This window comes from Ptychodera flava, chromosome 20, assembly GCF_041260155.1.
Source record: "Ptychodera flava strain L36383 chromosome 20, AS_Pfla_20210202, whole genome shotgun sequence".
Classification (NCBI taxonomy): Eukaryota; Metazoa; Hemichordata; class Enteropneusta; family Ptychoderidae; genus Ptychodera; species Ptychodera flava.
The window spans coordinates 19,295,536-19,311,888 of NC_091947.1; the positions used below are offsets into that span (position 1 = coordinate 19,295,536).

Genomic DNA, 16,353 nt, shown 5'->3' on the forward strand with positions numbered 1-16,353 from the left:
TTTAATCTTTCACCGGGGCTGTCAAAAGAAGTTTTGAAATAAGGCGCGAAAGTTTGACTTTCCCCGGGTGCCACATTGGCTACCACTCAATTAGGGCGACAACGCCACAGACTTCCACCTGCGCCGCTCGAGTCGACATCGAGGCTTCTGTGGGGTGAATTTGAGAGACAGGCCCAACCCTTCCATTAAACTTTCTTTAATCCCATAATGAAGGGAGGCCGAGAAGTCGTCACAAATTTGCATACCGTTAAACGAGCAGTCTCCAAAAGAAATTCCCGACTGGAGTTTGAAAACAACTGAGGAATGTATGCATGAAACGGTATAATGAACCCGCGTCAAAGTGCCTCTGAAAGCGAGCTCCGAGCGGACAAAAAGTGAGGCATTATCGTATCACAATTGGGCTGTATTCTCCCCATCGTCAAGGTATTTGTGCACGTTTACTCGGAGAGAAGTGGCTGGGAAAGAGAGGCCGCGATCTGAGCACTCTTGTGTCACTCATTGGTGCTGAAGTAGCCGGGGTTGTATCTCGAGCACACAATTGGTTGCAGTCGAAAACTTGCGAAACTATACGGCTTCGAAGTAATTGTACATGGTGAACTCCCCTGCACACGCAATTGCCAGCTTAATTTCATACAATTTTCTTTGGCGCAATTTGAGAGCACTAGACGTAGGTAGGAGACGGAGGCGACAGTCTGCTCTGAGTAAACACTTGGCGTTCCCGTGACGGCAACATCACATACGTTCTATAGGGAACCATCTTTAAAGGAGTCGACGCGTGGGAGTCTCATTCACTGCAACTGAGGAACACTCGTCGGAAGCATCCACGACGGGGATAGGAGCTGCTGGGCATTCTCTTTATCTGCGCGTCGCGCGTGTGTGATGCCGTGTGCATGTCGTCATACCAACCCTGCGTGTAGACCCGAGCACGACTTGCGCGTCATGAGCGCATCCGTCGTCTGCGAGTCGGAATCGCCGGCAGAGAGCTGCGCCTCAAAACTTTAACCACCATGTGTAGTGTGATTCCTGTTTGCACCAACCTGAACACCTGCCACCTGAAGTTACACAGCGTAACCACCACGCCTTCCAGAAATCACAGGTTCCTGTGTTGTGCCGACGTAACGTGAGTTCTAAAGTTACTCAACTGTGCGTAGTACTGAGAGAGAGCTCTTCCGCCGCCATGAATCCAAATACAACCAGATTTATTTTCGGATTGTTGCTGCTCTTCATATCGTCCACGATTCTCGGTGTGCCAGTCAAAACGAGAAACGGGAAACAGCGGAGGGTCTCCGGCAGCAGTCTTGGGGAGCTACGGAGTGTCACCCGGGGGAAGGGCGAATTCAGAGGAGATGCACTGGAAACCAAACTGCTGGACGTGTTCGGACTGAAAGAAGTGCCCAAGCATGGCCGAAAGCAGTTTGAAACGCCCCCGTTCATGTTGGAACTCTACCAAAACGTTGTAACGAAAGGGAAAAGTCAACATGAAAGAAAAACAGCGATGAAAGCTAATACTGTGCGAAGTTTCGCAGACACAGGTAGGACGAAGTCGCAGCCGTAAATCCGCCGGCTTTTATGACCCTTCTTTTTTTTTATTAATTTTTAGCGACGTTTTAGTTGTAAGTGCCGTGAAGGCGGCGTGGCGGGGTGTATCGCATTTTCTGATCGTGTCATCCGAAGTGACTTGTACACATGTGTGTCACTGGCGTGCCACTGCACTGCGTATATCTAGTACTTGTATCGGTGGTGAAGGAGCCCCGACCGTCATTGTTTATTTTGCCCATTGATAGGCCCTGAAGATGTTTACAGAAACACGACATTTCTCCGTGCGGTAAGGGTTGATCGATCAGCGAATGCGATTGATGGGGTTCGCCCCTTTTTTGTGTACAACAATCCACGTCCATACATCTCGGCCTAGCCTTTGAGAGAGTGAGAGAGAGAGAAAAAAACGAAACATGACCACGTAGTTTGTTTTATGAACCCAATTGCAGCCTTCGTACCCAGCTCGTTAACATTTTTTCTACGGATAAATTATATCCCTTTCCGTTGTGACCACCACTCTGAACGCAGCCGTCTGTGTTCGGTGCGTGGATTCAGGCCAACAGACACGAAAGGAAGACATCTCCAGTGCTCGACGATAATTGACGAAGTTGTATGGTTTCCGCAATGTCAGTGATCATTGACAAAAGTTGGAGTTAAGTAGGGTCGAGTGGACTCCCTGTCGCGTTACACGGTGTCGTTTCTTACACTCCGTGCCGTACGAGACAGTCAGTTCTCTCTTGGAGAACGTCTGTCTCGCTGGTTTTCATTTATTCAGAACACATTTTTACGAGAGTGTCTCCCAGTTTGATTCGCCCATTGTTTGGCGACCGCCATGATTCAAGTGCTGCCGACAGATTATACATATTCATCGGGCCTGTCTTTTTCTGCCAAGGCCGTCATATAAATTTCCCGTTCCGCAAGACTGTGTCCCCGTAATGGTTGACCGAGTACTGTGTTGTAGACAGGTGCTGAGCGGTCAGTCGCCAATTTCTTCAACCAACAAATATTACGGATAATAGACTTCGAAAATGGGCCATTAACTCCATATACTCATATACAGAGGTGTTAACAGTGGTAGTCTGTGCCAGGCAAGTATGGTTGTCGCCTACCGCAAAAGATTGACTGACACACTTTTTACGCCTTAGAAGACAAAATACAAACTGAGTATAATCAAATAGTTGCAGCTTTCTCTCCGCGTTTTGGGTGACTACCGAAAGAAGATTTACGCCTTGTCATGAAGCGCAATCACTTTATCATCTGTCGTTCGTTTATTGACTGAGCAAGCGAAACCACGCAAAGGTGCGGGACAAGTATTGGCGGTATGTGCATCCCTCAACGACACCGGTCGTTTTCTCTGCGGGACCAAAAAAAAAAATCACCCTCCCTTACTTGCCTGGGTGGGCTCAAACATTTCATGCATGAAGACTCAGAGACACTCAGTTATTTGGAAAATGTCGCTTTTGAAACTTTTCAGATCGTATGTCTAAATGATCTTCATTAATTATGGCCCGAGCTACCAGGCAAAGAAAACTGCCAACGGTGGCATTAGCTGTCTAAACGTAAAGATGGATTGTAGCAGCCGAAGGAAACACGGGAAAATAAAAATACTAACGATACGGGATATGTCCTAAGGGGTGAAGTGAATGTGTCTCGATAAACATGATACTTCCAACACGCGTGTTTTTCCATAAAAATTCTTTACAGTGGAATCTGAAATTGTGTTCATTCCATTGGAATCTCTAATTACGGTCGCTTTTCGGTTGTCAATTTTTCACTTATAAAAATCGACAGAACTATTTTCCCATTTTTTTCCCTACAAGAAGATTAACTTGTCCAGATCACACTAAAAAAAAGCCCCAACTTTTATTCGGGTATTTTCCCCGATGCTCTCGCGGGGTGTTTATATTTAGAAAAGATCGGTTGATCATGGCGTCAATCGGATATCTGCCAGCGCTGCAGTGGCTCGTTTTATTGCTGAATACAGAAGCCAAATATTATGTTTGAGTCTGACTGTAAAACCTACAGGAGGGTAACGCGATAGCTAAACCGTGGTTAGGGTGATTGCTTCAGCTAGCTGTGTTTGTCTTTTCACTTACGTATCATTGGAATAGCCAGGCTAATTATTTTACGTATTTCGCCAATGCGGCCCCATTGAGCGACGGTCAGAACGGGAAAGTTCGATGCGTGTGTATCATATAGGCAGGAGGACAAAACGCGTTTAAGTATCATAACGGATGAACTGACGTACGGCCCCGACAAGCCCATCGCTAGCTCTACTCCGTGTTCCTCTAACATTGCCAAGGAGGACCCAAGCGAATGTATGTAAATGAAGAGAAGATAATTTTAACGCAAAAAAGAAGTCTGCCACATTCTCTTGAGTTTTCTCTGTACCTACTTACTTTTCTCATTCTCAACAAGCATTAACCCCCCCAAAAAATCAACCAGCTCTAAATAGAATTCACCCATTGAATGACTTCTGCATTGTAGACCACCCTCAAATATTGCCGCAAAATAATTTCCCCGTCTACTTTAATATTCATGGTTGACATTGAGATCCATCATTGCGTACTCATTTATTAACAATATAGTTAGTTTTACTGTCAACAACTCGGGGCTCCCCTCCACGCGCCGCAGGGAGAAAAATTCCCCAAATCTACATTTGTTTTCCCGAAGTTCTATGAATGAGTCACGGATTCGAATCGTTGTAAAATTAATCATCGTCGGAGCTCTCCCAGGGGGAATGACTTAGAGAAACGCAAGTTTTCGGCATGCAGAGAGGGGACGGGCTTTTTACATGACGGGGGAAGGGCTGGATGGAGGGAAGACACACGCCAAGCCAACGTCTATCAAACAAAGGGGGAAAGCAAACTCGCATAAACACTTGTAAACATTGACATACCCCCTGAGCCGTCAGTTCTACAGTTATGAGCGAAGTCGAATTAGTGAGAATTAGCGTTCATCCTCGATGTTTGTGTTTGTGTTTGGTTTGTATGTATATATACACTTTCAAATGTACACGAGTTGATATTTGTCATGTGCCACTGAATATTTCTAACTTGTGATTTCAGCTGTGTTTGAAGGTTTTGTAGTCTACTAGAATTTTACTCCGCTAATCTGTCTAAGCATAGTTTAAGAAGGGGTCGAGGTTTTCTCTGCTATTGAAAATACATCACTCTCACGGATGCGTTTTTCCAACTACGAGTGCAGCAAAGAGTGGACACGTTGCAAATGATGTCATTCGCCTAAAATAGCTCTTTGCCAGCTTCCTTGTATAAGTTTTGCCTAACAATATCACGGCTAACATGAACAAAGAAAATCGTGTCACCAAGGTGAACGGCACTCAGGAGACGAAATCGACATTTGCAACATTGCCTGAAATGTACATCGAGGGATAGGCAGACCAGACAATCGATGACATCGCCTGCCGTTTCATATTCTAGCCCCAAGCCCCTACGGGGGGAAGTCAGACTCGATTCTATGTATTACAGCGCTAAGTAAAATAGCCCGAAGAGGCAGAAATTGGTATTTGCTTTTCAGTGTTTAAAGTTGTCGCTGCGACGGAGCCAGCCAGTGACATGCTTTATAATTATGCATTAAACCAATATGATGCTATATCAATGTCATCTAACGAATACATGCCGCTGTAACGCGAGCCTGGAACGGCAAACAACAGCAAATCGCCAAATACAGCGCCATGAATTAATGTCCGATTATCCGAAACAGTTGTCGCCATGACAACAACGCGATAATATGTTCTACGGGAAAGGGGAGAAGTAATTTCGATAGAGCCCCTTGTACTCAGTAAGCAACAGATGAAAATTGATACAGGTAGGATTGTGTGGCAACCTTTTTTTTTAAAGATTTAGAGCCGGTGACAAGACCTTATTGATGATTTTTTTAATTTCTAAAGTTTAAATGAGAGAGTTGTTCGGTGTTCTACTAGTACTGTTTTGACCGAACGGACTCTACCCGTGGAACCAAGCTTATCTGTGCCTCGCCGGTGTGTTTCGCAACAAGTGTACACCGATAGAGAATTGCTCATATCCATGCCATGCGTGAATCATATTTTTTCTCTCATTCCAACGCCATTTTTGGAGACGCCCTGAACTTACGAATTTGCTCTTTGGTAGGAACTAAAACGTCCTCATAGTATCTTTTCGACGGCTTTTGCTAATACATTGATGTATACTCCCCATCTCTTCCCCTCCCCCTCTCTCTGTCTGTCTCTCTGTCTGTCTCTGTCTCTGTCTGTCTGTCTCTGTCTGTCTGTCTGTCTGTCTCTCTCTCTCTCTCTCTCTCTCTCTCTCTCTCTCTCTCTCTCTCTCTCTCTCTCTCTCTCTCTCTCTCTCTCTCTCTCTCTCTCTCTCTCTCTCTCTCTCTCTCTCTCTCATGCGTACATGCGAACCAACTAGAATTAATCACAAGGTGAACAGATCTACGTAATAAGAAGTATCCGCGAAGTATTCCGTTAGTTGGAATTACAATTTTGAAGGCACGAGCAGTGGGCAGAAAATTGCAATAATTACATGTATTAATGGGAGATACGTTGCCCACTCGTAGACTTTCTCGATACAAATTGCCAATCTTCCAGCAATTATCTGACGAGCTGCTGTCTCCGTCTCCGGTCAAAGGTTTTCAAAATATCGGCTTAATCTATATTAAAATGACAAGGAAGTCGGCCTACAAATGACAAGGGAAAAGAACACTGGAGCAGAAGCGAAATAGAGTTTTCGATGAAAATTTGCACGCGGGGTGCAGCATGTCAAAGTGGTGACACTGACGGGGGGAGGATGACGTTTGTCTTTTCGGGTACTCTGAGGCAATTCACATCGACCAGATAAATACGTATGTTATCCTCTAAGTACCTTATGCAACATTTTCACAACATTTTGCATAAATCCCTGGAGGTATTCAGAGATTTTTTCGCATCGGAAAAATTCACAAGGGTGGTCTCCCCCCGGGGAAAGGCAGCACATAAAGTGTCCGCTGTTAGCTTTTTTAGCCGAATCTGACTCCTTTTCTTTATCCAGGAAAAAAAAGAACAAGTGTTAATTTTTGAGGCCATAAAATGTATCTCTTGATGTATCGTGTTGGCTTGACCCCGCTGCGTGTGCTATTTCTTCTCCGAGGGGTTCACGTTGCCACTGCTGGCTACTGTTCCGCCGCGTTACGCCCTTTACAGAGGTTTGCACGCAATGAGAAATCACCGACTCGTATAATGCATCCGTCGCCGGAATATTTTATTTAAAGTAAATATTTGCTTTGAACGTTCATGCGTTGCGTGACACCTACAGTGATGTCCTAAAAATAGGAAACCGTTAAGTTTGTGTTTAGTTGTTGGGCAGTGGACGGAAAGACAAACTTCTCCAGGACGAAGGCCGTCTTGCATAACGGTCTCCTTGACGCCCCTTTTATCAGGGATAAGCTCGTTTTATTGGGGGGGGGGGACAAAATCCTCCTTAAATGCGATCTGAAATTTCTCCGAGTAAGATTATTGTGGAATCTCCGTTGTTTTAGCTCGTTTACTGTGGGCAACTTAAGTGTCGAGAACACGTTATCTTTCATGTTTGTTAACTCGGTTTTCCGAGGTGACCAGTGACGACGCGTAGGGCCGATGTGGCCGGTAAAGTGTCCGGGTTTTTCAGACCGCGACTCTTCCTGCCACAAGGTCTGGCGAGAAATAATCTCCGATCAAGCGACCGAGACAGTATGGCAATTACAGCGATGTCGTACCACGTTTTAATTAACTCTTCTCAGCCCTTCCAATTTCCCAATGATTATACTAGTATTAAGTATATTCATCAAAATTGCGAATTGAAAGTGCGCACACACATACAAACACACCATCCAACATTTCTATTTATGCATCTGTCTCAAAACATTTGGCGAAAATAAGACGTCAAACATTGGTAAAGCACAACTGTCACATGATGCACACGTGACGGTAGACATGCAACGAAACGCTACATCGCAATATATAAATAGTAATGTAGTTAAGATGATTGTTGGAGTGAAAATTCACAAAACATGAAAACTTAAGTGTTTAATGATTGTCAAGAAGGGTTCCCAAATGATCAGTCTTGTTTTCCGAAACGAGTTGTACACCTTGGAACGCTCGCTTTACGCAGTCAGATTTACATTACTTGCTTTCTACCGACTTTCAAAGAAATACAATTCCGGTTCTGAAGTTTGTTTTTCTCACCACATCGAGCTAGACGGACTAATTTTGTTATGGCGGTTGTTGTTGTTGTATAACACGAATTGAATGTGGAAACTAAACTGTTTTTCACCAGCTCAGATAATGGAGAGAAGGCTTCTGTTTTTATAACCGTGGCGTTGTTTTCTTTTCGTATTTCACAGGGAGGGGCGGAAAGAACAGTTTTGAATTTGTCTTAAATGGACTACTGGAGCGAGAGACCATCCTTGCGGCTGAGGTCCATCTTTATAAAAAAAGAGACCCACAGAGCAGTGAGCAAGACTCCGCAACTTTGAACTTTTACAGAGTGAGGGAAACCGGCGCCACCCGAAAGTCCACATTACTTGAAACACGTTCTGTCAGACGAACTCAAAAGGGATGGCTCGTCTTCGACGTCACGCAGTCGCTAGTGTCCGATCGACGACGTCGACTTGTTAGCCCCAGAAGAAATCTTGTCGATGCTCAGAGCGAGACCTACCGGAACGGCGGTGTCGTCACCGCTGCCGCCTTGGAGAACAAGCTCGTGGAATTTGCAATCGAAACCGCCGAGGGTTTCGAAGATAGTGAATTAAAAATATTTAAAAGTTCCAATAGACACAGGGAGAAAGAACCTATTTTGATAGTTTATCTCAACGACACTGCCATCCGACATAGTGACATAGTAACGCCCGTGTATATGGGAGTACATGGTAGCAACCAAGATGGCGGTCAGCGAGATCTAGAGATTTCGTATGAGGCCGAGAGACACAGGAGGGCGAAAAGGGCGTCCTCAAATCCTAAGCGGGGATCAAAAAACAAGTGCCAGCTCTATGAATTCTACGTCGACTTCCAAAAAGTCGGATGGAGCGATTGGATCATAGCCCCCAACGGTAAGTTATTACATTGAGCTCACAGATAAAAAAGTACTCATGCCTGAGCTAAAATGCGTACCTCCAAGTTTTGTGATTGAGTCAGGGGATCAACGACGCTTTAATAAGGAAATCAAAAATGTTTATTTATCATTTCAGTTGGCAGATACGAATTTCTGTACTTTGCCAGGACTAATCGTCGGAGACCTTAAACGTTTCGGATGACAACAATCCCAATCCGATAATTTTTTTTGATCCCCAATTCGATAAGTTATTTTACATGTAAGACCACGACAGGTATAGTGTTTTATTGAGTTTTACAATGCAAAGGTTCGGGCAGCGGTCATCGACATTTGTAAATGCCCTCATGCAGAAACAATCGTGCCGTAGTTTACCCACAAATGTCTTTTTTGTTGTCTGGACAGAGCAAGTTTGTTTTTCCCAAGTCTTTTACATGACACTTGCCTATTTTAACACCATCGACGCATTGTACTGTGGAAAGGGTCGGTCGTGGGTCACATGTTCGGCTTGAAGCTACAAAATTCTCATTATTCCAAAGTGCATCAAAAAGCGCCTAGACTAGGCTAGACTTTCAGGTATGGTGGTATCATACCGGTCGAAATGGTAAAATTCCAAAGTGCGTCAAAAAAGGGCTTAGACCTGGCTAGACTTTCAGGTATGGTGTATAATATGGGTCGAAATGGTACAATTCCCGGCGTAACTGCACGTAGATCACGTCTCCTTTCTTGCTATCACCGGGGTTTCTGTTTTCAACTCTGTTGGAAAAGTGTTGAGCGCTATGCTATCAGCTCCTCAAAGCTGTCTTTTTTCCCCCTTTCTGACAACTTACAGGATACTTCGCCAATTTTTGCGACGGCCACTGTCCGTACCCTCTGGATCCATACTTCAACGCAACGAACCACGCCACCGTGCAGGCGATCCTTCACACCAAGGAGTTTAACTTGAAGGGGAAACGCATCCCGAAGCTGTGCTGTGTGCCCAGCGACTTTGAGAGTATCCACGTCCTCTACCTGGACGACTACAACAACGTCGTCTTGAAGGAATTCGACGATATGGAAGCAAAAAGTTGCGGGTGCCATTGAGAGTGGACAACGGCCCCCCGGGGATATGTCGAACATTTAAAATTTCATTCTCCATTCCAGTTTGAAACCCCTGGCCTCTGAACCTCTCATTTTGTTTCACTCCCTGCACCTGTTAGACAATCGTTCCGTTTTGTTCATATTTAAATTGTTATTTTATGTAAGCTACCCGATTTTTATAGACTAAGACAATGAAATAGAACGAAACTTCGAGCAGAAGTGTGTTGAAACCCAGATGCCCTTTGAATTTAGTGTCTGTCGCTCTGTTTATATGTCTATTTCCGTCTCCTTGTTTGTTTGTCTGTTGGTCTGTCCGTCCGTCTTGTGGCTTCACTTTCAAGATTACAAAGTTTAAACATTTGATGTTTGTTCTCACTGTTGTGTCTTGTTGTTGCTAGGAATTGACAAGTGGACGAAATTAACTTTTTATGCCATGATGTTTCTTTGACTCGGTTTCTATTCACGCCTGAACGTATTTAAAGTTGCCAAAATACATCTTCAGGCATGGCCATATCATTAGTTGATATTGAGGAATTGAATTTGGGAGGAAAGAGAGAGAAAAAGGTACTAAACTGAATGTGTTATATTTCAACTTAACTACCTGTTTGCTTTGTACAGATTACAGCTATTTTATTATTATTATTTTAAAAGATGAATGGAATAAAGTTGTTGTATTTAGGAACACCAGATTGATTCCGGTCTGATAATTGGTGCAAACGCGTGTGTGGAGGGACTGTAGTTCAAAGAATGAAGGTTGCGATTTAGACGGGAAAAAACGTTACGTTTATCTGAACGAGGTCAACAAGAACTTGCATTCAGTTCCTTGACGCGTACACCGTGAAAGTCATTGCGTCTTACGCCGATGACTATTCAATCAAACAGCCGTAACATTCTGCATGGCAAATCAGTTCAACCCTTGACCCCGGTGCAATTTACCAATTAACAAATTATGTCGATTTCACTCACCGCACTATTTTCTTGTCAAGTGCCATCACGGCAATACAACGGTTGACATTTTCCAGCATATCATGGAAACCGAAGTGATAATCAAGGGGTAACTCTCTTCAGTCGAATACGGATTTATCACGATGGTCGTGATTTAGGTTTCTGTTTTACGTTTGATTATAATTCATTCTTTTTAGCCTCATAATTCCGGGGTCTGTGCAGGCAAAGTTTGCGACGGATAGTTGAATGTTCGGCGCTTTACTTCCAAACTGACCGTGTTTTTTTTTTCGCGGCAACTTTTGCAGACAATTTTCCCTCTGCAGAATCGGAGGTAATGTTGGCCATTCTGGAGCCTCCGTTAGGTTTAATCGGAGAAGAAATTAAATTCAAAAAAAAAAGCGAGCCTCGTGGCGGCGGATTGTATCGGAGACGTGTTCGAAGCAATTTGCGGCGTACGCCGGGCGAGAGAAAGAAGTGTACACTTGTGTCTGTTCCAATACGTAATGGGATGTACCCAATTGGGTCTTGACAGAGACACCAATCCCGCACAGACAATCCGGGCGCCAGTTTGTCGGCGTAGTTCGGAGCAGAATAAAACAGTCATCTAAATTCTTTTCAAGCGATTTCAAATGGCCACAAATGTAATAAGCAGCTAAGCAGATCATTACGACTCGGTGGCATTGTTCGACTATCGGAAAGTGTTTTCAATGGAGATTTTGCTCCAATGCGTGTATCATGAGCCACAATGTAAGGGCTTAACTTGACTTAACTTCATAGGTAAACACTCCCCGAAAAAAGGAAAGTAGCCAACATAAAGGGGCATGGATCATGTATTTCATGCTTGATGTTGTACCGACTCCCTTGTTCTCAAGTCGCACGGGATCGAATTCTTAAAAGAAAGCACAAAAAACCCTTATCGATAAAAGTTTTGTTTATCGACAAAAGTTCGGGCGAGAGGAAATTCCAAAGGCAGAAGCGGAAAGGGATGGGATCCCTCTGTCCTAATGAATAATTATGAGAAGATCACTTGCGCGATCTGGTCGCGCAAAAATTACGTCATCTCCTCCAACGGAACCCCAGCGCGCATGTCCATTCCGGCGAGGACCGCCAAATATCCGTACGGCACGAAACGACCATAATGTAATTTGTTTTTGAGCCCATTACACTGGCATGTTCTTTATGGAACCGGATGATTACCGTGAAGGATACCGGGGCAATTTAATCAAAGTTTCTGAAAACGGACTCCCTCCGTCTTCGTCGCAAATTAACTTGAGATGTCCGCGCCGCCATGGTAGATAATTGATGTGGTATTTATCACATATTAAATCGACTCCCGCGCACTTATAATTTGATCGATATGGCGGGCCAAAGAAATGATCGAGACAGGCAGACTACAGATTATTTTGAATCATAGTGATGAACGCGCTAGAGAACTTTTAACAAGATATTAACGAACTCACTGCTCCATCGATGTGCAATTCTTTCGTTATATGGTTTTTGATAATACCTGGTGCTCACGATATTTCATACGCGTGTCGTCTGCATTCCTTTTCATACTATTGTTTCAAGACCTCCGCCATGGGCTTTCATCGCTTTGTAATTGTATCACTCTCAATATTTAATTTTCGAAAATACGCGTCGTAATCGTTGCTTCGAAATTTGTACAAGTCGTAATTTGTACAATTGGAGAGCGATTTCACAGAACGGAAAATCCAATTACCGAGAAAGCAAATGTACACACAAGCCGTGATTTATTGTCCACGTATACTTGGTGATGTATAAGTTTTGATCCCCGATGAAGGCTTTCACGGCAGTACGCTTGTCTGGAGTTCGACTCAGAGAACGTGTACCACGCTCGTCAGTGAGGACCGCGGGAAAAAATGGGAAAGAATCGCTTTGCTCGGTCAACAAAGACTGGCAAGTACCTTTGTGGAATTGCAAGAGGAAAAAACCTGATACGTTGGTGTCACTATAGACGAGAATATTGCGTTACAAGAAAACGGTCTTTCGCGTTTTTTATATCACAACAATTGTTTGACATGTACTTACTTGATTTCCAGCATTTGCGCGCACGTAAATTGCCAGGCAAAATTTTCTCGTCCTCGTTCCAGGTCATTAATTTTTACTGGCCTCAACTTACTCTAAATTATTTATTCTTCGGGCCTGTTAAACAAATATACCCTCATATAACCTTAAAGGGGTGAATGTCTGGAACCGCTCTGCACGTCATATTTTTTTTTGTTGAGATGCATTCGCCGTCGCCGGCACGGTCTGGATAGGCGTAAATATTCGCGCCGTTCAGCTGCAGCTTCAGTCGTATTGATGAATCGGCGCCAAAGCTGTAGTCTGCAAATACTTTGTCCTACGGGCTTCCTAATCACAGAACATCTTATTAATTTAGATATTGAAAGTTTAATATTCTACAGTCAAACAAAATTAAAGACATTGCGTCCATGGTGGCGACGTTTGCGGTCAATCGAGCGAGTCAAGCGCATTCGTCAACATTTAACGCCGAGCTCGCAAATAATCACACTGGCTGATCAGATATAGATTATTTAATTGCAGAGTTTACTCCGACACAAGAATTTATCTCAAAATCAAACAATTTGCTTCACTACATGAATGTGAAATCTATCAACTTTAAATTCTTACTATATAGTATTGACAAATTATGCAGACGTATGTGCGTACTTGCATGCATGCATGCATACATACATACATACATACATACATACATACATACATACATACATACATACATACATACATACACACATACACACATACATACACACATACACACATACATACATACATACATACATACATACATACATACATACATACATACATACACACATACACACATACGTACATACGTACATACATACATACATACATACATACATACATACATACATACATACATACATACATACATACATACATACATACATACATACATACATACATACATACATACATTTTATGTGTGCGTGTTTCTGGGAATGCGCGCGTGTGTATGGAAAGTGTGTAGAATAGGTGTAACATATCTGTTGGAAATGAAGCCTTTGAGGCGTTATATTGGCGGGAAAGAAATGAAAGAAAGGAGACACATGAATCGATAAACACTGAACGAAAAATGGAAGAGAAAAAGTCCGATTGAAGATTTCAAACCCAGAATGATACTACGATATTAAAAGAGACTCTGATTTGTCCATTTTAATCAATGGTTTTCATTCCATTTACTTCTCAAGCATATTTAGCCCCTTGAGTGTTACTAATTTTTAGATTTCTCGAAGTTCGTCGAACGAATGGAGACTTTTAGAATATTACCAAGAATAATTCGATGCGCTGTCTCCCCTGGTGAATCTCCTTCATATTAATAAAAATATTATTATTATTATTAAAAAAAAAATACAAAGTCCAAAGAAAGTACTTTTTCAGTAAAATCAATTTCCCAAACGACGATACTGAAAATCAGCTTATTTCTCTACTAACAAAACAAGAGTTATCTTTTAATGAACAACTTGCTGATTATATTTTTACTTTATATAAACAAAGAAATACCTAGTTATATTTATTATTAGCTACTATTATTATACTGTAATACTTTATCTTTATTGAAAATTTTAACTTATTTTTGTATCACACTTTTATTGCCACAAATGTGATGTAAATCCTATATTTACAAGCAAGCAATAAAAATATTATTATTATTATTATTATTCCCCTTTGAATATGACTTGTTTGCTGTCCCAAACCTAGACTTCTTTAAAGAATGGGAAATGTAACAAGGCGGGGGGGGGGGGGGGCATTAGAATTTGAAGGACATAAGCAGCTTTCTAGTCGAAATACTGAAACATATTCCGAGTATTTGATATCCAATATCGATTGAAAAATGGGCAGTTTGCAAAATCATTTCGTGTGTACTTTTAGTGAAATTCCTGACGTGCGGTACACATGCTGGCTACGCATGTGCAGTCAAATTCGAGGACACGCGTTTGCTAATTCATATTTACTAATGTAGTCGTCGCGCATATCTCCTGAGACTGATAAACCTTCATTCTCCATAATAGCGAGTACCGCAACATTCAAACTGAGAAACTTGGCTGTCTGAGACTGAGAATAGGTGCCACGGTGATATAAGGAAGGACACGATCCGGTTGCCTGGCTTTAATTTTCGTCCTGTCTTCGAATGTCCCTTTCTAACGTAAGCAAAGCCGCCTCCAATTTAGTTGCCACTGCGCAAAACCTAACATAGAGTTACTTTCGCGCCGAGCATACAGCAAATCGCTGTGTGTTATTCGCGCACTCTGAACGTAACATATCATGCTGTCCACTTATGTTCATATTGGATTATTAATTCCACTTGACTTAAGCGGATAAATCTGCCCCGTTAATTTGAGAAGTCGCTTTCCCTCAACGGACGGCCTCACCCCTGTAAGGGTGTTACCGTCATTCTTGTTGTGCAGCGGCGGCGGTGCATCGTCTTTCTCCCCGGGAGGAAAGTGCGCCATCGGGCTGTCAGGCAATTCGCGGGACCTAATGGAATTTCCGAGTGGAGTGACCCATTGCCATGGGATTCTTGCTTAAGTGGTCCTCTGTGGATACATTAAGAGTGCTCAAGATAAACTGATCAAATCAAATTTTCTGCATCAATTCCCGTTTACTTCTTTCAGCGGCCTCGCTCAGCGTGGCGCGATGGCGCGTTCAGAATCGACTCGCCACTTCAATTCAGCTGCAACTTAAACCAGACGCATTACAGCGCCAGCTGACTGCACAATTAGTCGCCGTGGTTCCCAAAGTCTGCGAATAATGCTCGTGCTCACCGAATTATTCCTCAATGTGTATTCCTTTCGCAATGTCACCCTCCCGTGTGTTCTGCATGAAGTTTCATGCAAAATGTTGGTGAGCGCGATATTTCGAAGATTTCCAAGCCCCTTTTTTTGATGTTTTTAGATTATCTTCTGCTCAGGTCAAGGTATAAGCAATCAGAACGCAATCAAGAAAATATACAGGCTTGGTGGAGCGGTTTTCTGAAAGCTGCCTCCTAACTCGGGTACCTGGCAACAGTGTCGGCGATAACACTTACATGACGTGCCAATGCAATGCTGAGCAGTGTTCCGACGTCCTTTTTCAGCTGTAGTGTTTAGCAGGGCGCCTCTTGGTGAAATATATGTTTTCAGGGGACCTTGAATCAGCATGGAACGAACTGCACTTGACCCGATGACCTTGGCTAATAAATCACAAACAACTTTAGTCTTGAAAAACAGAACGATATCAAATGTCCGCGAATGGCCTACACAACTGCCAAAAAACGCATCATATGCTCAGTTGTCTATTTCTTAAATTTTTACTCTTTTTTTTCGCTAAAACCCGGGAAGTTTCAGGGAAATAACATTGATTCGTGATGTTCAGAGTTCCATTGCCTACTTGTTTTCTGCGGTTGTCACGGTAACACATTTCCTCCGAGAGGGCCTTCGCGCAAGTCTGAGAGGAATTGACGCAGCTAGCGCCAGGCTGACGGCAAACCGAACCGCCGTAAAAGGGTGCATTACAAAGTGGAGGCCGGGATAATCTTCCGTCGGCGTCTTGCGCAACTGACTGAGAGATTTCCCTGGAGAACCATGTCGCATTTATGGAATAAAAAAGGATTTACAGATGAGCTGTTTTCAATTTGGTTTTCAGACAATTGCTGTAATGTCTCCCATCTTAGTAGCGGGAA

General features: G+C 43.1%; 1 protein-coding gene across 1 annotated transcript; it reads left to right on the forward strand.

Annotated features, from left to right (window-relative positions):
- The first annotated feature begins 207 nt into the window (after positions 1–207).
- Positions 208–10,367, forward strand: LOC139120236 (bone morphogenetic protein 2-like). Its single transcript, XM_070684461.1, has 3 exons — positions 208–1,532; positions 7,897–8,601; positions 9,433–10,367. The coding sequence occupies exons 1-3, from the start codon at positions 1,178–1,180 to the stop codon at positions 9,681–9,683; spliced, it is 1,311 nt and encodes a 436-aa protein (XP_070540562.1). The 5' UTR covers positions 208–1,177; the 3' UTR covers positions 9,684–10,367.
- Positions 10,368–16,353: the final 5,986 nt, after the last annotated feature.